This window comes from Antedon mediterranea, chromosome 6 (assembly GCF_964355755.1).
Source record: "Antedon mediterranea chromosome 6, ecAntMedi1.1, whole genome shotgun sequence".
Classification (NCBI taxonomy): domain Eukaryota; kingdom Metazoa; phylum Echinodermata; class Crinoidea; order Comatulida; family Antedonidae; genus Antedon; species Antedon mediterranea.
In genome coordinates, this window is record NC_092675.1 from 25,348,640 (window position 1) to 25,371,539 (window position 22,900).

Below are 22,900 nucleotides of genomic sequence, written 5' to 3' on the forward strand. Positions count from 1 at the left end.
TTGTAATATTCCACTCATAAACATTCATTATTTTTATATTATAACACACCTGATTGCATTCTTGCAATTTGATTGGTCAATTCATATGTCTGAAAAGAAGTAGATGTATTAGTCTTAACAGAGTATTATGGCAATTGTAAAGACAATTTCGTGGAAGTTTGGAACAGATCACCATGTTTGTTATCACATTCCACAAGACTCAAGAATAGTTTCAAAATAAAAAGCAAAGAAGTTGTTACGTTTTGATATATTTAATCATACAATTTGTGAAACTGTATATAACTAGCTACAGTTTAACTATACTCCACAAATGTACAGTATTCTCTTGAAATATAATACTGTTTAAATTTAAATATTAACATCTTATAGTAGCTTACCTTATATGACTTAATTAACATCGATTACAATTATAAAGACAACATGATGTTTATGGACAAATATGGAATGAAAACTACTAAACAAACCAACATTTGTTAGGCAAAAAAGACATACCTGGACAAACCAATAACATAGTTCTCACACCCCTTGACAAAATAATGGACCCATCCGATTGTGACCCGACTTGCCTATTTAAAAAAATGAAAATCGGGTTGTCCAGTACATCAGCAAGACAAAATAATTATACTGTATCTTGGAAAAAAATAGGATGACCGCAAACAAATGTGTTTGAAAACGAGAAATATCAAAGATTCTAACCACAAGCCTCGTACATACTTTTAGTGAAATGTGACAATCACTTTTGACAATCACTTTTAACAATGGACAGTGATCACTGAAACATTGAAAATCTGTTCTTCTCCTATTGTCAATTAGATACTAATGTATACTAATACTGAACTTGAGCATAAAATACATCACATATTTAGTTTGTGGTTAGCATGTCGAACTAGGGAGTTCTGGTATGGGTGTGAATGTTGTATATTATTCTATCAGATATGAATAAAAAGAGTGATGGGCTACACAAAATAACATTATACATCCATAGTAACATTTTTCTGATTTCATTAACCAGAATTTAACATAAAATAACTTCTGATCAACAGAATATAATGTAACACAAATAAAAAAAAGCACATTTTAGATATGTTTGTATATAAAGAGATGTATATTATAAAAACAATGATAAATATATTTTAAATAAAACATATATTTAAAAAACAATATTTATAATTACGGTTATTAATGGTGATAAACTTCCAAGGCACTATTTTACTTTGTAAATAGTAATTACTGTAAATATAAATTCAAATTAAAGGAGTCGTTTAAAAAAAATGAACATTGTAATGTGGTAATTATTATTGTTTTTTTTTTATAAGGAACCATAAATATGTTTGTTTTTGTGACAATGCTCAATATAAAGTTACACATCCATGACATATCACATTTTGTATGGGGCCTGGGTGCAGATTTATATTGATTTGAAAAAAAAGTTTTTTTCTATAAAGTCGCATTTTAAAATCTGAAGAAAAGAACAATAAAAACTATGATAGAGGTAAACAAACATTCAAATTGATGACAATTATATCTGCAACGAAACAAACGTCCACTGCAAGATCCGAACTGCTTTGGATTTGGGCGCTTTCTTCATTGTTCAAAGGAATACAACACTTTAGTATCAGCATAAAAAACCCACTCAATTTATTCTAGTACAACATTAAGACCAACTATTTTATATTTTTTGGCAAAATATAGCAATCTTAGTACAGTATAGTCACAAAGGTTCTTCTTTATATCTATTTAATACATATATCATCATTATAACTTTAATGTTCAAATAAATACATTTTATTTCTCTAAAACAAACATTTAACAAAGTTGTCATGCTTTTAATAAATACTTTGATGACCACTTTTTGGAAAGTATCATAATAACGATACAATGGCTTTTTTTCTTTCTAGATTTTTTTACATGAATATAGATAGAGTATCAAAGATGTACAGTCTTTATATGTAAAAGAAGAATTTCAGTCAATACAAATCTTTTTGTTATTTAGCAGGGGAAAGAGTTGGTTAAACCTACTTCATCAGGCTATTTCCAGATGTGCTTAAATTGCTCCAGTTGCACTATTAGTTCTTCATGACATCAAATTGTAGTTAACTAGTTGATTTAGCTACTAACTATGTTATAACTGTACATTGATGCATTTAGGCAGGGGTTATACAAACTTTATACCTCTCTGATTTAAGAGAGAATCTGGCAAAACACATGAACACAGCTAGTTAGTGGAAACAAGTGCAGTAGGCGATGGTGAGCCCCACATTAGCTACAGTAAAGCTGGCTACCATCCACACCTCATCAGCAATAGCTGCTGAAGATGTTATCTATTGTTACCATATACAAAAACAACTTTACTGAAACCAAATCTTATTTTATCGCTAATTGTGCAATAAACTTTTATTTAATAGAAATGTGCACATCGTTAGAATGTATTGTTTCTTGTAATGAATAACTCTATTTCAGATATTTCACTTCAAAGAACAAAAATACATTGTTAGACAGATGTTGATCTAGCTGATGTATTTACATTTGTTACACATATTGGCAACAATGTGCTCATTGTATTTGAACAGGTAAAACATTGAAAACTAGTTCATTTTGGGATTACATGTTAACAACAGTTACACAGTATGATTACATAGAAAACACACATTAAATTCTTAGTGTAATACTTCTACAATCTACAAAGCTCTAGCCAATCATCACTGTTAGTGGCAGTATCACATGACATGCATCTAACAACTAACAAGCACCAAATTGTTAAGAGATAATACAGTTGTAGTAGTAGATTTGTTAGGTGAGTCTGTTAGTCGTTGATCATAGATCTTCAATAATGTCCTCATCTGACATGCAAGATGTATCGTAATATTCCGATGTTGTTGTTACACTTTGCAAACAACGATCCTGGTAAGAACAAAACATTTTAGTTAGAAATGTATGTGCAAAATGTGCAATAGTATTGTTAAATGAAAGTAGTATACATTAATGATTAATGTTATTGACATTTGTTTGTTTTTATTCTTCTAGTTAGAATCTTGTTTAAAAAAATTAATTGAATTAATTTATCAATTACTAAGTTCATAATCAATCACTCTAATCAATTGATTCAAAATGGATATGGTAGACCTATTGATAAATTCAAGGTTTACAGATAATAATTAAAAGCAATAGGTTACTGTAATTAAAGAACAATTGATAATGTTATAACTTTGTATCAGTGGGGAGCTGGTCAGATGACTTGCTGTGCCTTGCTCTACTGTGTATATTATATACTTTATAGTGTATACTTACTACATTGAGAACACTTTGTGAACAAATTTGGAAGCAATACTCAGCTGGGACTCGAATCCACTGAGAAATTTTGTTTTTAGCAAGGTGTTCTCAATGTACTGAGTATACACAGTACAATTAAAGTAGAGCTAAGCATCAGAAAAATTAAATGCTGTAATTAAGCTGTTAAATACAGGTTACATGCTACTAAAGCAATCAGAACCATGCACATTTCAACCAGACAATTTTAAGACATTGCTACAATAATTGTATGTTAGTTAGGCATCCATCTAATCTACCTAATGTTGAAAATGTACAAGTTAATGTTCTTCTATTATATATCGTTGTCGACATTATTGTGCTTGATACATTTCCAAATAATCACTCCTTGAAAAGTATACTTTTGAATAAGTATCTCTGACAAACAAGATGTGTTGATGTTTGGAAAATGTTTTCATCTGGTTTTATATTGAATATCTGTACACAATTCTTTACGTTAACCTAGTAATTATATACGTATGTATGCGAAGATTCGACTTGTCAGAAAATCTTCATATAGCAACCACTAACATCACGTCATTGCCAGCCAGATGAAAAAATTTCACACACGTACCTATTTAATTACTGGTTTAACATAATTGTATATGCCTACTGAAGATGTGGTGATGGTTTTAAATACAGTAAATGTTCTAACTACCAAAATGGGACCTAATCTGAATCAAATGAAAAGCGTTAGGCCTACAGTTATAGCTAGCATGCAGATGCATCATTTGTTATTAATCCCTAAATGCTAACAAGCTTCCCATTTGGTAAGATAAACATGTATAATCTAACAAGTATTGAGTTGAGGAATCAGGGCAAACAAAACCAATGAAAAACATGAGAATGAAAGAACAAAATCCATGGTATTAAAGTATAATAAACAAAACCAAATAAAAAAAAAGATATTAACACCGTTATTATCATACCATCATTTTCTATATGAACTTTCACATTTACTATAATTAATACACCAGTATCACTGCAAATGTATGAGAAAAACATGTTCCAAAGGTAGAGGGGGGCTATTATATTTGATATAAGCAATAAAAGAAAAGTTTATTAAGAAACCATAATGTGGATTTGATTGAGTTTTATTTAAATCAGTGGAACATGTTTACCATGCTAACTATTCCAACTATATTGATCAAACATATAGAAATATCATAGACATGTTGAATACCTTGCAAATTGTGTTTCCTTTTGAAAAAAAATAATAGAAATGTATTAAATTCCAGCAAATAACATGCAACAAACTGGCACAAATAATTTAATACCTGTATGTAAATTAATACCTAAAAATGTATTTCTTAAAAATTTGTTTTCGATTATACATAGTAATAATCATTCAATCGCACTTTTTGTATAATTTCTTTTAAAATATATATATTGAAATATTCAAAATTAGTAATTTGTGATTGTAACAATAAACTAAGAAAAGATATTAGAATTACATCAATTCCAATAATTGTCTATAAGCTTAAAAATAAATTTACATTATCCACAACTATACAGGTATTATACACAAAATTATCACTTATAATATTTATAAAGTCATTAAATATTCGTAGGTATTATTATATGCAGGATAAATGCAGAAACATTGAGTTATAATAATGTTTCCAAAGGGTATGTACGTTTCATTCCCAGAAATTTAGGCGTGTTTTTGTCATCCGTTGCAATAACTTCTGAATACTTTGGTTTTCTAAAATTAAAAAGCCGTAACTGTCCTTCGCTTAATAATCGCCACGTTCGTATCCCTTTACTTACTTTTTCTTCCAGTTCATCTGTATCTTCTGTAATAACATAAACATTTGGAGTTGAGAACATTTTATCTTCTTCTTCATTACATTCATTCACTTTATTTTGTGTAGTCTCTTTAATGTTTTCATTTATTTCTTTTTCATTTTCGAGTCCATTCACATAACCATTGATCAATGGTTTACTTTCGTTTGGCACATCTTTTAAATCATCCTCTAAGTGAGTTGTTTCTGTTATGTCACCATTAAACGATGATTTTTGTTCTGGTTCCTCCTCTTTTACGTCAAATAACTGCAATGGGTTGGCTCGGATACGCCAGCCTAAGTGATCTGCGATGCTATCATCAATTATGCTATTTTCATCTAAGGCTAATGGGGCTGGGTCTTCTTGGGGTTCTTTTAAGAAAACATCACTCGCATATTCATTTCCTTCGTGAATCATCGGTGATTCCGAGGAAGGACTTTCAACACTCACACTAAATCTGTTTGGTGCTTCTGAAAAAAAAGTAAAAAAAAAAATAAACAAATGCTGCGGCATCAAATAGTCATTCTATTAATTTAAATCAATGTTTTTTTTTATGTTTAATTGGATTATCAGAATTTATCTTTACTTTATTTAGTGAACAGTACTGGTTTTTTCCCCACTTAAATTAAGATTATTTACTACAAATTTTTCTAAAAAATGTTAAGCAATTGTGTTAAAATAAAGATTCTATTTAAGATTAAGTATTGTTTTTAAATCAACATGCAAAGTTAAAATGTCTAATAATCTTGTAACACCTCTCCAATAGCACTGAAACGTCATATTCAATCTAAAATTCAGTACGGTAGTTACACTACATCTGCTAAATTGACTCTCAATTGGAGACCATGCATGCACTTATTTAGATTACAATATTATAAATACAAATGTTTTAATAGCAGTATTTTGTTATTAAATCTTAACAACTTTCTATTATTAACATGTGAATAAGTCAATAAATAAATATTTATTATTATTATATTTAGTTATTAAAAAAAGCAATACTACCAAGTATAATTTTCCAAAAAATACTTTTTTAAAAGAATTAATGCAAAAATTATTAAATGCAGTTATTACAATAACAATGTTGCAATAATGACAAGCTACTGTCATAACTTTAAAGGCTACTGCAGTACTTTTAAAAACTACTGCAGTACCTTCATTTGGTTTACTGAACAATATTATTGCAGTTATACAAATTAAACATAAAACATCATTTATTAAGTGATGTTTAAGATCATGTGTAGTTGTTTGATTGCGCTCTACTGACTTAGGTGCAATGCAAGCAAAATGAAAACTCCCTATTGAACAGTATAACTGCATCAATAGGTTACAGTAATCAACTTTCCCGAAACTGGAGTTGTGTTAACTGAACTTATTTTTGGGCAGTTCAGTTTCCAGTTCGGGAGAGTTAATTGTAGTAAATTAACCAAGGTCAAGAATTTTCAGACAGGGCATCTAGAATTGTGAGATATTAGTTGATTGGTAAGGCTTCTTTTGTGTCTGTAGTCAGTTCTGCTGGGGCATGCAGAAATGAAAAGGAAATGATCATTTACTGTATATCGGTCAGGTTCGATGATATTTGTATCATTTGGGGCAAAACAAATTTCAAAATCTAGAAAAAGAGAAACGTACAGAACACAAACCATAACATAATAGTGAATTTAGAAACGAAAAAAATAAGCAAATACAATTTAGACTCTATACACAAATTAAAAATAATTTCACAACAGAATAGATGAACTATATATAGTCTAATCTAAGATAAAGTGAATACAAAGAAACAAGAATAAGAAAAATAGCAATGTAAAGCTCTAAATGTCAATACAGTACCTCCATAAGACCCTTTGTTAAGTGAAGAGTTACTCTTTCGTTTGTCAACACTAGTTGAATCACTGTAGCGACGATTGTCCCACATGTTTCTCAGTTTCTATGAAAAAAAATTGATAATTCATAATCATTAACACACTTTACGTTATCATCATACGAGCATGTTCACAGAACAATCTATGATGTGATAGCTGCCGCAAATCCTCTAATTTGAGGATTAGATGACGAGGATCTACTGCAACACTGGTTTGAAAACATAAGCAGATAAAATTCCTAATTATTATTAACTTACTGCCGATGTAGAGCTTGATCTGTATGATGCCTGCTGATTAGACTGAGTAGACGACATGCCACCAAATTGGGTTCTCAAACATGTTGGCATCCAAGCATTGTTACGCACAAATCTTCTGTATTCTTTCTTCACCTGCATTGAAGAATAATCAACTTATAAAACTGAATTTTTTTTTAAAACAAATAATATTACATACTGTATTCCATAGATAAATTTGTAATATTTGTATGCACGAGTTTTGAATTCTCACCTTATCGTTCATCAAGCAGTGGAATACAAATATGAAAACTCCTTGCACTGAATTGAATATGGTGAAGATGTACGCAAACATGACAGTACTGTCACTAACATACAGCAAACCGAAGATCCATGTTATTCCAAGAATGCAGAGCAATACAAACGAGCCACGTACCCATGACCTAAAACGAAAGATTAAATGTTAAACGAAAATACATTAGATATATAATAAGAAGATTTCAATTTACGAAGACCTTTTTTATATATTTATGTGCATTGATGGGTCGTTAGTTTTTTACAGCCATTTGTTAGCAATAATTGATTTAATAATTGATATAATATCAAATAAAAATAGTGATAGATGACATAAATTACATGTCAATGATGTATACACAATGAAAAATAATGTACTGTAGAGCTCTTTTTAAAGGTTTGTAATTTGCGATTTTCTTTTAGATTCCTGATACATACTCTGCACAGGTAACAATTCCTTAAATAATCATGTATTGTACCAAAAGCTCTTAATTTTCGCAATTCTGAATTTCTTGCAAAAAGTAAGAGTATTTAGAAATGCAAAGTTCTACAGTTGACAACAAAAAAGATGAATTTAATGTAATATATAATACAGAACTTATATGGAGGTGAGTAATACAATCATCTGTTTGAAATTAAAAAAACATAATGAAAATAAATGCAGTTAATAGACATGAATCCAAATAATAACAATGATATGCATGAACATTCAAAAGATGATAATAAGAAGATATAAATACTCAGAAGTGATGTTAATACATAAAATTAAAATAAAATGTCCTTTTTACAGATTTCACAAATCTATCAAAACGTGAGAAGTTGCAAGGAAGGCAGAATAGTTGAATGATCAAACTCAAATTCAAAGTCAATTTGTAAAAGTGGAAGTTCGCATTTACAAAGTAGATTTTTGAAATAAATGTTAGAAACAAGTATTATGGCAGTACATAAAGTAAATGAAAATGATAACAAATAATGAATGAAAAAAAAGTGCATTTTCAGAGTATCTGTTGCAACAATTAATAGAAAGATATAAATTAACCAATTAGTGATTAGATGAAATGGTTTTGTTGCTAGGATACCATCACCAAGATGCAGGTTACCAAGGTGATGCTACTTACATAATATACTCCAGTCTATCGGTTCCAACACTGTGATTGAAAGTAAATAATCATTCAAAATCATTTATATAAAAACTTTACATTTATAATAAACATTTTAAATTATTAATTAATATTTTTGGTGTTGGGGGTCTTGTGTCATAATCCTTACAGCCACAATTGTGTTTGTATATTGCTTTGTTAATTTAAATATTAAAGATGATTAAAAGAATAAGGGCAACAATAGAGCAAGAACTATAAGGTAAGAAAAAACAAAATTAGCCAAGAAAATGTTGCAAGCTGATTGGGCAAGGAATACTTAATGGAAAGGACATAAAACTAATGACAAAAAGCAAATATCAGAAACAAAATGATAACTACAACTTACAAATGACGATTAAAATTGGCAGAATAGGAATTGACAGATTACGAATAGGGGAAAATTACATGGAATTACTCTCATACAATCAACTATACCCATAATGATAATACAGAAACAGTTACACCATGGTATTTTTACATCCATGGTCACACAAGATAGTAAAAAAATGTAATTTTTTAACATTATGATGTAAAAATGTGTCTTTAGAGTACCAATAACCTGTAAATCATTTCATGTCTTTTGCTCTAAAGCTCTGACTATCAGACTTGATGTGACAAGAAAATGTGATCACATCACACTTTGTTTGTCAAACTAGTTTGAGAGTGTAGACAGAACTAGATACATAGATGAGCACATATCATGTACCATCATGGAAACTACTCTATATAGGCCTATGTAGGATTTTTTTAAATGATAGTCATGAATGGGTTTCATTACAATACATGTATTTTTAAATTGGATGACTTTTACATGAAAGTATGTACAGCTCGGAAAAGGTAAAATCTATTATGAACATCGATACCATAATGTTTTGATGGAATGAAATAAATCTGAAGCTGCAACTTAAAAAACATTTACAATAGCCTATACATGAACTTGTTCAAAATAAGTCAAAATGGTGCTGTAAGTCAAACCCACAGAAGAACAGTTTGAATGCTAAAGAAAAACAAATAAAAAGGTGGTTAATGTCCTTAAGAGATTCCAGGAGCTTAGCCCCCATAGTCAACGGAAGTATGGGGCCTCCCCTAAATCACCCACTAAAATTAGTGGTTGATTATTACGTTAGTGCGTGATACATCCCCCACACGCGACACTATGCTCTCTGGCCCGTAAGATGATTTGTAATAATAGAAAACTAATTTAACTTCTGGTTTAGATCTTTGTCTTCTTTATCAATATTTGTTTTTTTAAATGAAATAAATGTCTTTATTGGATTAAATCATGTGATCAGCCACTCATCAATGTCAAAGAGCTGTTTGTAAGCCATTTCAAACTGTTCTTAATGTAGCAAACTTGAAATAAAGAGTGCGTGAAAATATTGAATAAAATAGGTGCAAAATGACGATATTAATTGCTGTATTATTCTTACACAATCTTTTCTGTAGAACTTCATACACAAGGCAATTATGAAATAAATACAATAATATTAATTTGTAGTTTAAAAAACAACATTCATTCAGAAAAATAGGTGAGAATCTCTCATGTATACTCAACAATGGTAGAACTCCTGTAATATAAAACATTGTCTATTTCGTGATTACAACTAAAGTGCATTTGAATAATCATCAAATGATATGAATTATTTTCCTTTTCATTAATTATATATCATTTAATACTTCCTTTTCCAATGAAATGAGTAGCTTATTTCCTTCCTTTTCTAATCCCCAATGTTTTGCATGTCACGCATTTCAAATCCCACCAGTTTGCAAGGGACAGTCAATGCACTGATGAACGTATTCCAGCTTACAAAACTATCAACACGTTGGATGGTTCGCGTGTCATGCATTAAAACTCCCACCCATTCACAAGACCAAGAATCACACGATTCTCACAAGCTTATGATAACATCACATACTGAGCTTATTATCGTTGCTAATTGCATTATGTCGTCAATGCTCGATAAACTTGTCCGTCTGGTAAAAATATCCCAAGAGATGTGCGATCTCTTTTGAGTTTTAAAAATGTGAAATTGTCTGGTTTTACTAACTATGCAAATCTTTTGTTTGCGTCCAAGTCATCAATTGCGTATGAAAAAACATGATGACGTACGTTAACACTAACGTGATAATACCAATTTCCTTTGTACCTCAGATTTTATGTATCTTTTCAGATTTTTTTTTATAATCAGTTAAAAAAATCTACCTTATGTTTAATATAACAAAAGTAAATCAAGATTTTGTTTGACAGGTTTTATAATTAAATCATTCGTGCGTTAGAAAAGAGTAAGTCAAAATACTTACGTCAGTTTCTCCTTGGTCGTTTTTTGTCGCTTGTTTGTTGCTATGGTGCTGTGACGGCACATTATAACAAATGCCATCGTGAGGAAAACTGTGTTGACCTAAGAAAAATAAATGTTTTTATAATATCAATTAAAGAACAAAAACATTTCAATTCTCATATGACCATGATACCTTTTGTTTCTAATAAGTCAAATTGTAGGTACAACTGTAAATGAAAAGTTAGTTATTACTACTACTATTATTATTTCCTGTTAATTTTTTTTTATAACACTTGAATAAATTTCATTATACTTTTGATTTTATCATATTTTAACTCTTCTGTCTTTCTTTGATATGTACAGTATATTAACAGATTATATTATTTTATTAAGACTAACTGAAGCCTGACCAACAAAATGAAAAAAGAAAGTATGAGACTCTTTGATGCAATTCGCTTTAGAATATTTGCCCCTTGAGAGATGGTTATAACATCTATGCAATTTTGTAATAAATCCTAACCATATTAATCGGACAGTCCCTCGAGTCTACAAACTTGAAATCTAGGTCAAGAAATTATGATGAAGCTTTACATTCATACAATTTATTAATAACAAAATCTGGTTTGTAGTGAATTCGCTAACAATTAATTATTGAGAAGAGTAGTGCTTCAAGATATGAATATAGACTTGTAAAATTCCTACTGATAAAATCTATAGGTATAAAATTGTTGAGAATCATATAGTTTAAAATTGAAGTTAGTTTAGCTGGGCATTCAGCATTATATTCAGCATTTTGAAATTAATCAATTCTCAATCACAACAAGTGTCAGGTTTTTATTTTTCTTTTCGTGTCCTGTTTAAATGTTCACCCGCTTTGGGGTAGGTTTTAAAAAAAAATCATCAGGGTTGTTTTTTTGCATATAACCCAGACATCACCGAGGTCGGTTTTCTGATAGTATATGTATGTCTGAAAGTATGTTTGTCTTACCTATCACCATACTCTTCCGTGAATTCATTGACTTGAAAATGTCAATTAGCAATAAACAACTGTCATAATTATACTAGCCTAATTGAATATTATTATAGAGATATTGCAGGGCACCCTAATTATATAATAATGCGAAATGGCCATAGTTTGTCATCTGATATGTTGGACATGAGGCTTGTATTTGAATGAGACAAGACTAACTTGATGATTAGGGCAATTAAAATGTTTATCATCATCTTAAATATTTTTTATTCAATTCATTCAATTGTTTGTATCATATCTGATGCTGAAAACCAATCATATTGATTAACTAACTTCCAAAAATAAAGACTAATCAATTGATTATTATTATTAATTGATCATTAATTGATCATCTTACCATAATCACAATGCAGATTGGACCAATGAAAGACCAGATGAAATGGTTCTCAACTTCCAACCAACAGCTATAAAAAAAAAACCAATAAATATATTTATAATAAACCAGTTAAAAAATGATTTCTGCACTGTGATGAAACCTTAGAAAGAAAAAGCAGGGCCCCTCATACGTAAAAACATTGAGAAAAAGATTACAACTTAATAAATCAGATTAAAAGAGATAAGAATGCTTGACAAATAAGTTCAAACAAGTTAAAGTTAAATCTATTAGCATTTCCTTGCACGTGTCAATTTTACCCCCACTTGTCGTACTTTATTATAAATTACACGTTACGATAGCTGAAGACCCTGCAACACAGTACATGATTTATTTTTAATGAAATGGCAATATTCTGAACAGTGATAACAACAAAAATTGTGAACAAATTTTCAGATTAAGTATTTCCGGACTACAACATTAAATGTTTTGTTAATTTATAAATTAAATATATTCTCGTTAAGTAAGTACACTAATTTGTGTTTCACCATGAGTGATATACTTTAAACTGCTTATTAAAAATCAAGATCAATATCTTCTGTTAGAAGGTAGTACAATATTAGGTCAATGTTATTCAGTTTCGATTCACACAATTCATTCATACATCTTTAATTACATTTGCAAACAATGAGAGGTAATTAGTGAATCATCAAAATCATTAAATAACAACTTTAAGATGAAAGAGACATTATAAAAAGGAGGTTTATAAGCTTTAAATAATACATTCTGTTCATCTTTAAATGAATGTCCATGTTATCAACTAATTTGTTAAAATGACTCAACAAAATCGTAGACAAAAATAATTTGTTGAGATATTCAGGAAAACATTTTATTGGTTTGGTCTGTAGATTTGTTAATTATGACCATATGATTGCATTTGATAGAATCTATACTGACATAGGTCAAAGGTGAAGGTAGCTAATGTCTGTCCTAAGGAAAGGGTTAGGAAGTCCTGAAAATCATCGATGTTGATAATAAGTGAAAGAGGATCAATGTTGTCAGTGGGATTGAAGAAGTAATAATCATGTCTCTTGTAGGAAAAGTTTGTAAACATTATGGGGATGGAAAGAAGTAGTTTGGGAGGGTAATATTGAGTACTAAAAACTAAATAATACTGTACTGTTTGTTTCATGAATTGTTGTAAGTTTAGGTTTCACTGTAACAAGTACTTGGGGTTGTGGCAGAAAAAATGTGTTGTATGCTGGCAATGTTATATACCGTATATTTCGGTGTATAAGTCGCACCTGTGTATAAGACGCACCCCCAACTGAGAGTAAAATATCGGTATTTTTTATATCGTCGATGTATAAGACGCACTTTATATTTCATCAAATCAATGTTTTTTTAAATTGTAATCAATATTATTGTGATAATATATTTTGTTATATCTACAACGGCGTCCTTTATTTAGGTTTTTTCTTACCTAGGCTCGGCCGCGCCCAGCCTCAACAAGTTCTTTCTAACTTGTTATTCATGAGTTTCGCCGCAACATCGAGTGCATGACCGTGTGTGTAACACGCACGTGTGTGGGCTAGCCTCGCTCGATCATTTCGAGAGGGCGCACGTTTTCACGGACAATCGTATTCGATTAGTATCTATGTATCCGAGAAGTGTGTACGCTAGGTCCATGCTATAATCACCTGGAGAATATACTAGTCGAATACCGTACACCATGCGCCACCAAAAGAAGGGCTTGCGCTTGGGGTACGGCGATCGTGCGTATAACTACTGTGTAAATAAATACTATTCCAATCGTACGACGTAAACGTTTACAAATGAAATTTTATCGGAGCGCCATAATGAACAAATCTTTTCATCATATTTAGTATAACATCATGCTAAAATGACTTGAAAACTAGGCCTAGGCTAGGCAGAAGCAGGTTGCCGTTACGTTAGAATTAGTTAGTTAGGCCTAGCCTACTCAGGCCTAGCAAACGAGGTGACGATAGCCTAGGCCTATGTACAATCTGTGTGGTGAGGCATTTATGTTCGGTGTATAATTTGGAGGTCAAATTTGCGTGTCAAAAGTGCGACTTATACACCGAAATATACGGTACGACAATTTTTCACAGGAGTTAAAAAAAACTGTGGCTGACACATGGTATATACATGTAGGGAAACTATGGTAATCTGTACTTACTGAGTCTCTGTACCATATCCTTCATAATTAGCAAGGGCTGCAATTCCTACTGTGATGAGAGGAACACCTAAAAAAATGTTAAGGATTCAAATAATCATTAACTTCTACCATTTAGAATACAGAATACAGAAATTTATTGGTCCAAAAGGAAATTCGTTTTGTTAACAAGCTCTCAAACAATTAATTAAAAATATATAAAAAGTCATGAATACAAAAATACAAGATCTTATAAAAATACAAATAAACATCAAAATAGACAAAAATATAAAAATACAATATCGTAACATATAAAATATATAAAAAATATATATATATTAGCAGTATTATATACAGTTAAAACAAATTACATATTCAATCTATCTTTTAATAGTTGCGTTATATAAATGGCAAGAATTTGGAACAAATGACTTTTGAAGACGATCATGATCTCCTCTTAGTGGACGTAGCCTGATACCCGATCTGTTTAAAACATAGTACTTTAGTGGGTGTGTGTGGTCATTTATAATCATGTTAACTTTTTGTTTACTGTATTTATGTATTATTTTGAAATTTGTATATCAAACACATGACCTAGTTTACAATTACCACACAGAATATTATAATTAGTCATATATAATATTTAATCACATTGTCCTCAGGAAGAAAATATTGTTTTCTGAAAACTTGGCAAGTCATTCTGGATGTTTTTCTTTGTCGTTTTGTGAGAGTTTAATGTGTTCATTATGGTTCAGGTGTGTTGATTAAATTACTGTGTCCTTTGTTCTTTTAATTAGCTGTAACTTTTGAAAGTGCTGGTGTAATGTTAAGTTGCTAAGAGTATATTATGCATATTGCAATTATTATACACCCTCGGGACAAATGACATTAATTATAGATATCCATTTCATTTGGTACATGATCAATATTTACAAATGTTTTTAAACATAGTGGTATAAAGAAAGATATTAAAAACCAAGATGACTGTAATAATCTTACCATAGCCAAATGGGTAATAGTATTTTCTTCTTGAACTTTCCGCTTCAAAGACTTCAACCAGCATCACGTATAATTGAATGCCCTCTAGGCACATCCATGCAAATGACGCCAAGAAAAAATAGTGCAGTAAAACTGCTACAATCGTACACATTATCTAATAAAATGAAATTATTATTGAAAATCATTCTGTACACAGTGTAAGTTTGCAGCATCTTGAAGTCCTGTTAGAATGCAAGTCTAGAATCATGAAGGTAACTAGGTACTGTACCAGAGATTTCATATAAAACTTTCTAACCATAAGGCTGCAATAGGTACTTATTACATGACAAATCTACATATAAACAGTTTTAAACTTTTCAAATTGAATAGTTCCCGATTCATTTATGTTTACAGGTTAAAAGGATAGTGGTATACTAGTGGATTCAATTTATAATGTTTGATCTACCTAGTACAAAGGGATAATTATTTGTATATAAACATATTGAAAAATTTAATAGTAATATAAACATTGTGAAAGTAGCATTCACAGAAAATTGTCTTTAACACATGAACATAAATAACAATTTAAGTATATATATTGTTCATAATACAGTATAGTATATGATAAATCAATTTGAATTAGTATAAACAAAATATGTTTAATTTAAACACAAATGTACTTGGAGATCATGAGCCCTAAAAGATATTGAAATTTAAAAGAATTACTTACAGGGGAATCTCCTTTGTCAATGCCAATAAGGAACACAAACTCAGCTACCAGCAAACACAGGCACAAGTTCTTATGAATGGTGTTACGGTCATTTTGAAGATTTCTAAATAAATTAGATGAAGATTGTTCATGTGTTTGGTTATAAGTTAACCATAATACTGTATTACATTAAGAAAATAATTTAAGTTCTTGCTCTCATTTGCTAGATAAATATTAGCATATGCTGCTTGGAATGATTGGGATATGCTTTTTATTTACAGTACCGTAATAAGTATAAGCATCATTGTACTAATTTCTTTTTTTTTCAAATTGTTTTTCAACCAACTAATACAGACATTGTTAGGTAAGCACCTCTTGAAAATGATCACTACACTCACTACAGCGATTTGTAATAAAAAATATAATATTATATCTGTTACTTAATTATCATATAGTAATGATCAACAAATAAAGCTGAATATCTTGAACAGCAACGCCCACTTAACGTCAACATGTGTTGACAAATATCATTGACGTCAATTAGCAAAAACAATACTGGTATTACACTATAATCATAGTCGTTATTAACACTTTAAACAACCAAGCTAGTCTCAAAGTCTGTGTTTTAATGTTTAAAAACCAGAAAATTTACAATTTATGGGTAATCCAATTTTCTTTTATTATGCAATTTGGTTTTATTGTTTATACTAAACAATGCAAAAAAAAAAATTAAATAAAATAAGAAATGGAAGGAAAAGGGAACAAAGTAGATTCTCACAGTGTAATTGTTGTTGTATTGGCCAATTCATTGATTGTTGAAATAATTGTAATTGATAGGTTGGCTAATTGATTATTAATTAAAATAAGTAACAAACTTCTTCAATTAAACTTGAAGTGTGGGAATGTTATAAATAAATAAATAATAAAGATTTCTGAATTAACAGAGTAGTATTTAATAATTTATTTCGGTATTTGGTCATCCTTCGCATCCATCTTCAATCCGCGTATGCCAAAGGCTAATCAGCGCAAAGATGCAGCATTTGAATTTTCTCTGTAGAACAGAACAATAGACGATAGACACTCTAGGTTGGTTTTCGGTGTTGCATTATACATCATTATACAAGTAAAGATTAACAAATTATATTAACAGTAACAAAAGTATTCACCATTCTGAAAAGGTACATATGTACTTACTTGAACACAGTGAATGTAATAAAGGCCATGAGGAGACAGGTGATAGAGATTGTAAATCCAGCATAGGTGATGGTTGATAGTGCAAATGTATGTACTTCAGAAATCTATATATATACAAATTTTATTGTATTATTTCAAACAATAAAGAGGAAATCTGTGAAAATGAGAAAAACCCGGAACCTTCTGCTTAATATGCAGATTTCCTAACCATTAGACCACTGGGGCTTTCATTTTATTGGATACATTTTAATTCAAAATGTTGATATAATGATAATAATTATATCATCACAAATCCAATAGCAAGGTAATTTCAGTCTAGGAAGTTTACCGATTTTAAGTTATTTTTAGTATTTAATGCATGAATTGTCGCTTTTTAATTACCTGATAATATAGCAGAACAGATCTAAAGAACATCATGGTTGAAAACACCTGTAGCCACAATTGAATAACTGAGGGGGAATTTATTACTACTAATAGTAGCAAGCTTAAATGCACCAGTGATGCATTATTTTATCTATGCAAAATGTTTGATTGCAAGACTATATTAATACACTTGGTAAACTGTACCAAAGTGTGGGGAAAATACATCTAAAAAACTATAAAAGTTTGGAGACTGTTTTCTTAGTGTCTCGTAACAACAAACTTTGGGTCCTTTTTTAAATTGCTACACATAATTATACCTTTGTAATGATAGCTGATGAAATTATTTCTCTCAAAGGGGCAGAGGTAGTAATGTTGGTCTATTTAAATAACTGCATAGACTAACCTGAACTCCTTTTACATCCATTATAATAGCAAAATTTGTAAGATGATTGCAAGAGCATTCAGTGTGGGTAGAGTTACTGTCTACAACATGACAGCCTTCACTAGACCACTCCCCATGTGTACTGAAAAGAGAACAACCATTACATTCGTAAAGGCAATAAAATAAATTGCTTACTTGTACTTTAAATGACAGAAATTCAAGTCAATATATATATAAATTAAACTGCCAGGCAATATACTGAAAATGTATAAACGGTACGATGAGGACATTTATGAGCATGAGGAAAAGCCATTCCAACTAAGATTCGAACCTTGAATTTTCTGCTTATGTGTATATTATGCAGAAATACTACTGAGACTTTATTGGAATGGTTAAAATTTTATTGGATAGCAACTTGTCAACACTAGTCCTTAATTGTATGTACATGGAATAGACGTCAAATTAATACACCCTTATCTTTAGTATATTATAGTCAATATATATATATATATATAATTACGAAGGGCTAGTGTTGCTTTTCATTTTTGTATCTCCATTGAGATCCAGCCACTGATACCCACAGCATTGTCATTTTTTCAGTAATTTGCCTTTGGATTTATATATATATATATATATATATATAAACACAACAAGCAAAGAACATTAAAGTGAAACCGCCCGGTGATATACTGAAATTTTAATTAATTAATTTGAAACGATAAAAATGAGGTATATATATATATAAACACAACAGGCAAAGAACATTAATTATAAACCACCCGGTGATATACTGAAATTTAATTAATTAATTTGAAATGATAAAGATGAGGAAATCTGTGAGAATGAGAAAAAGTATATATATATATATTGATTTAGCTTTTCGCTGATACCCACAGAATTTTCATTTTTTCAGTATTTTGCATTTGAATTTATATATAAATTTACAGGCACAGAAGAAATTCTAAACCACGTGGTATATCTGAGCCAGAATCACATTCTACTTTTAAATAATGATACAATAACTTGCAGATTTTTTCACTTAAAAAGAAAAAGAAAAACCTCTTATATGAGATAATACATCTGTTTCTAAAAATATATTTTGTGCCAAGTTCGTTACACAATGAAGTCATGAGATAAGCTTAAAGCAAACTAATATATATATAGATTTGATAAGTTAAGTCAGCACTCAAGGGAAAAAAATAAATGTGGCTGTCTTGTAGAAATAGAAATTAATGATCTGTGGGGTTTTTTGAGAAAAAACACTGCAGCAATCAACTTGCTGTTTTTTTCCTTTCACAATTCATATTAATGTTACCTTGAAATCTTAATTGATCTAAGAGAGTTTATTTTTTACATAAAATGTATAATTAACAACACTGCAAACTTATCAGTTTTACAGTAAGGATTTTGCTTTTTCCGCAATAAAACTGATTGATTTGAAATCTCATAATGTATATAGAAAGTCTAAGTATTGTAGTAACGATAATGTAAAATACCTGTTTTCAAACTTCCAGAATGAACATACGGGATCTTTATTTGAACTTCCATTCTGTTAAAAAAAAAACAATCATATATATATATATGCTATTTAACCTCACTCTACAAAAATTGTAAAAATAAGTGTGGTAATCCTTTATACTTCAGATAGGCTGCTAGAGTTTATATAAACCAATGAAACATAGCACATTTGTTTATGTTTTATTTTTACACAGTGATTACATTACACCATTACAAACTATAGTGTTACTATATGTTTATCATACAATAAGATTATTCCAGATGAAGTGTGTTGTGTGTGAATCGGTTATTAGTTTTAAAATATCAGCTTTCAACTGAACTTATTAACACTTTTTTTATGATTTATTTAGGTTTTTCCTGACAGCAAAACTCTCCTTCCCAAATCAGCATAATATAGAAACTGCTAGTTTTATTCACTTTTAACTGTTTTTACTTTGGTGCCATCAGAAATTCATTCAAAATCATTATTAATAATACAAACAATAAAATCATCGATACCAACAAACAAGTACAGTACCATCGACAGTTCATTGATTGAAGGTGAATAATGTACGAATAATTAAAACTTTCTTGAACTAGAAATGCGGGCACAATCACAAGGAACATTTTACAAGATACAAGATACAAGATAACTTTATTGTCAAAATTGTTAACAATTTCGAGATATGTTTTGTACCTGAGTAGAATAAATAATACGATGTGATAACTATATAAATAAATACAAATGATACAAGTGACTATCTTGAAAAGTTTTTGTTAAATAAATTGCATGTACATTGGTGAAAATCTGAAACGGTTTGTGGATATTTTTTCCTGTGTCAGTCTAATCCTTCCTGATCTACTTATAATGATGTCTGAATGTAATGGGTGTGATGGGTCTTGCATAATTGTGTCAAATTTCTTAAGTATGAATATATTAAACATTTCATCTAAAGATTTCACTTCTACACCAATAACTCTGCTGGCCTTGTTTACTAATCATTTTCCTACGTTTATGTCTTATATTAACCCTTACCTTTAAATGGTTGAATACCATTTTGACAGGTTCTTTGAGTGGTGCTGGTGTCATTGGGTCGTTGATTGAGAGCGATATGATTCGAGAGTTCACAAATTGTTTATTCACAAGCCTATCCTTACGTTTCTTCGTCACGCCTAACAACTCTTCCATGTTATTGTATGCAAAGAATACTAGTTTGACCCTACCTACAAAGATCCAGAAAAAACACATTCAATAATATACTATGTAGGTTTTATATGTACTTTTATAATTTCTATTTATTTTTAACTTATAGATAATAATATCAAACCCAAATCCTACAAATTAAACACCACACCTGTTCAAATTACACATTATTTGTGAATTTCAAAATTTGAAAACAAAATTACAATATGGTAGTGATATCAAAAGCAATAAATTTCATTCCACAGTGGACAGCGGCGGTTAATTTCCTTATCACATGTCATCATCATTAATAACATTTTCAGCTAATTTTTATCCATTTGACGACAGATGCACAGTTGTATGTTATTAGTCTGTTAATGACAATTGCAATTTGGTACTTAAAAACATTAGTTTAGCTTATAGAGATCACTATAAAACACATGACTACAGATTAGCCTATATAGCCTAGGATATACAGCTTTACAAAGCCACATTATAAAAATACATTTAACTAAAAGCTCCCTTGTGTACTAAAACAAAACATACATACGTTTTTTTTTATTCCATCAAAACCAACAGCGAAGATTACCGCCACTAACAGGTTTGATACAAACAAAGTCATGACTGTTTAAGCACCTTGCTTGGTCCTAACATTGATTAAGGGCTTCCCTCATCCAGTGTCCACCTTGACCAGAGGAAAGGCAGATACTAGATGCAGGGGCTGCCATAAGAGTCAGCAATGCTGATTTCAAATGCCTAATGGGACCCCAGCTCCATATACAGCACCCAATATTCCCGGATGGTCTCCCATTCAAGCTCTAACCAGGCCCAACATGTTCACAACGGTATTATCATTACATTTTCATACTGGATAAGCTTTAACCAGGGGGATGTCTTCCTGCTTTAACAGATGATATTTTAATGCATAATTTTTTTTTTGTAAAACAAACTATTAACATACCTGTATACTGTGTTTTAATATAATTGTATGTATCAAATGCTTTATTGAAAATTCATAAATACTATATACTGAATAATTATTTTATATTTTACATTTTTGTCCATATTTCAATTACATATTACCTTGAAAATATTTATGAACAAAATATTGTGCATATGCAGTATTTCATTTCTACTGACAAATTTAGTATCTGTATCATGATTACCTTGAGCAAGTCATATTTTGAAGAATAATTACAAAATATAAATGATGATATACAATCTTACCATTCTCTTGTTTATCTTGAATACTAGTTGACGATATTGTTATCCTGTCCTGAATGTTGTTCCATTGTTGAGCCAATACTGTGGTGTTGGGAAATTCTGGTGCATTAGGAAACTCTAGGTCATATGTTGCCTTCTTCATCTCATGAACAACAATTTCCATCACTGTTTGAAAAAGAAAATTAAAAAATAACTCTGTTTCGCATCCATAATGTTCACAAGTTTCGAATTGTGCACACTATATAACTATTATTTTCAAAATTGTTATATTTTTTTTTCAGAAATAAATGTTAAAAAACATCATTGAAAATATACTACACTGTGTTTTTTTTTTAGTATCAATATATTTTTAGTTTCCTTTTAACTTTGCATTCAACAAAAAACTATAATGAATATGATTTAAATTAACTTAAATATTACTTTTAGCCACTTACAGACATTTTCGGCTCCACCATAAAAACTCCTTTCTTCTTTAAATGTATCGGCCATTAAAAATGCACTCTGTTCAATGGATGCCAAAAGGTTGGTGGCAGTGTCCGACTTTTCCTGAGTGGGAAGGTCCTGCCACGAAGACTTTCTTTTGTTTGCAAGCATATTACTTCCAGTTGAAATAAAATTCTGAAAAAAAAATGAGTTGATATATGATTATTATTATCCAACTGCTTATTGGTAAAATAAAAGAAGAATAGTTCCTCTTCCTTAATTAATAATATCCGAAAAAAAACTGATGACAGAAGTTTGAATCTAGTTTTTCATTATACAGCTACCAATAAAAATGTTCAACATGGTAAGCTTAAAAGCTGCTGTGATTTTCTCAGATGTCTTTTTATTTTCTTGTCAAGTTTCCCTTATCAGAAATCAAATTAACTGAAAAAACATTACTATCAAATTCAATTACCAATAAATAACTTTCACAGTTTTGAGCTTGTATCATTTGAGAATGTGTCTTCACA

The 22,900-nt window shown here is 30.1% G+C and overlaps 1 protein-coding gene across 8 annotated transcripts in view; it reads right to left on the minus strand.

The window, feature by feature from the left end:
* Window positions 1-226: 226 nt before the first annotated feature.
* The window catches only part of LOC140052617 (adhesion G protein-coupled receptor L2-like), an 88,853-nt gene continuing 66,179 nt past the window's right edge, over window positions 227-22,900 (minus strand). For 4 of the 8 annotated variants that reach the window (XM_072098266.1, XM_072098264.1, XM_072098267.1 and 1 more), the window contains exons 9-26: window positions 22,382-22,565; window positions 21,951-22,112; window positions 20,577-20,764; window positions 19,540-19,592; window positions 18,065-18,185; window positions 17,299-17,402; window positions 16,126-16,228; window positions 15,417-15,570; window positions 14,442-14,508; window positions 12,266-12,332; window positions 10,921-11,018; window positions 10,050-10,067; window positions 8,599-8,628; window positions 7,461-7,629; window positions 7,211-7,342; window positions 6,922-7,018; window positions 5,077-5,561; window positions 227-2,901 (exon numbers count right to left, since the gene is read on the minus strand). In XM_072098266.1, coding sequence (XP_071954367.1) covers window positions 2,815-2,901; window positions 5,077-5,561; window positions 6,922-7,018; window positions 7,211-7,342; window positions 7,461-7,629; window positions 8,599-8,628; window positions 10,050-10,067; window positions 10,921-11,018; window positions 12,266-12,332; window positions 14,442-14,508; window positions 15,417-15,570; window positions 16,126-16,228; window positions 17,299-17,402; window positions 18,065-18,185; window positions 19,540-19,592; window positions 20,577-20,764; window positions 21,951-22,112; window positions 22,382-22,565 — 2,319 coding nt within the window. In that variant the 3' untranslated portion in view covers window positions 227-2,814. Of the gene's footprint in view, window positions 2,902-4,489; window positions 4,507-5,076; window positions 5,562-6,494; window positions 6,704-6,921; window positions 7,019-7,210; window positions 7,343-7,460; window positions 7,630-8,598; window positions 8,629-10,049; window positions 10,068-10,920; window positions 11,019-12,265; window positions 12,333-14,441; window positions 14,509-15,416; window positions 15,571-16,125; window positions 16,229-17,298; window positions 17,403-18,064; window positions 18,186-19,539; window positions 19,593-20,576; window positions 20,765-21,950; window positions 22,113-22,381; window positions 22,566-22,900 lie in introns of those variants that run through there. The other 4 variants (XM_072098270.1, XM_072098268.1, XM_072098272.1 and 1 more) reach the window with 4 other exon arrangements.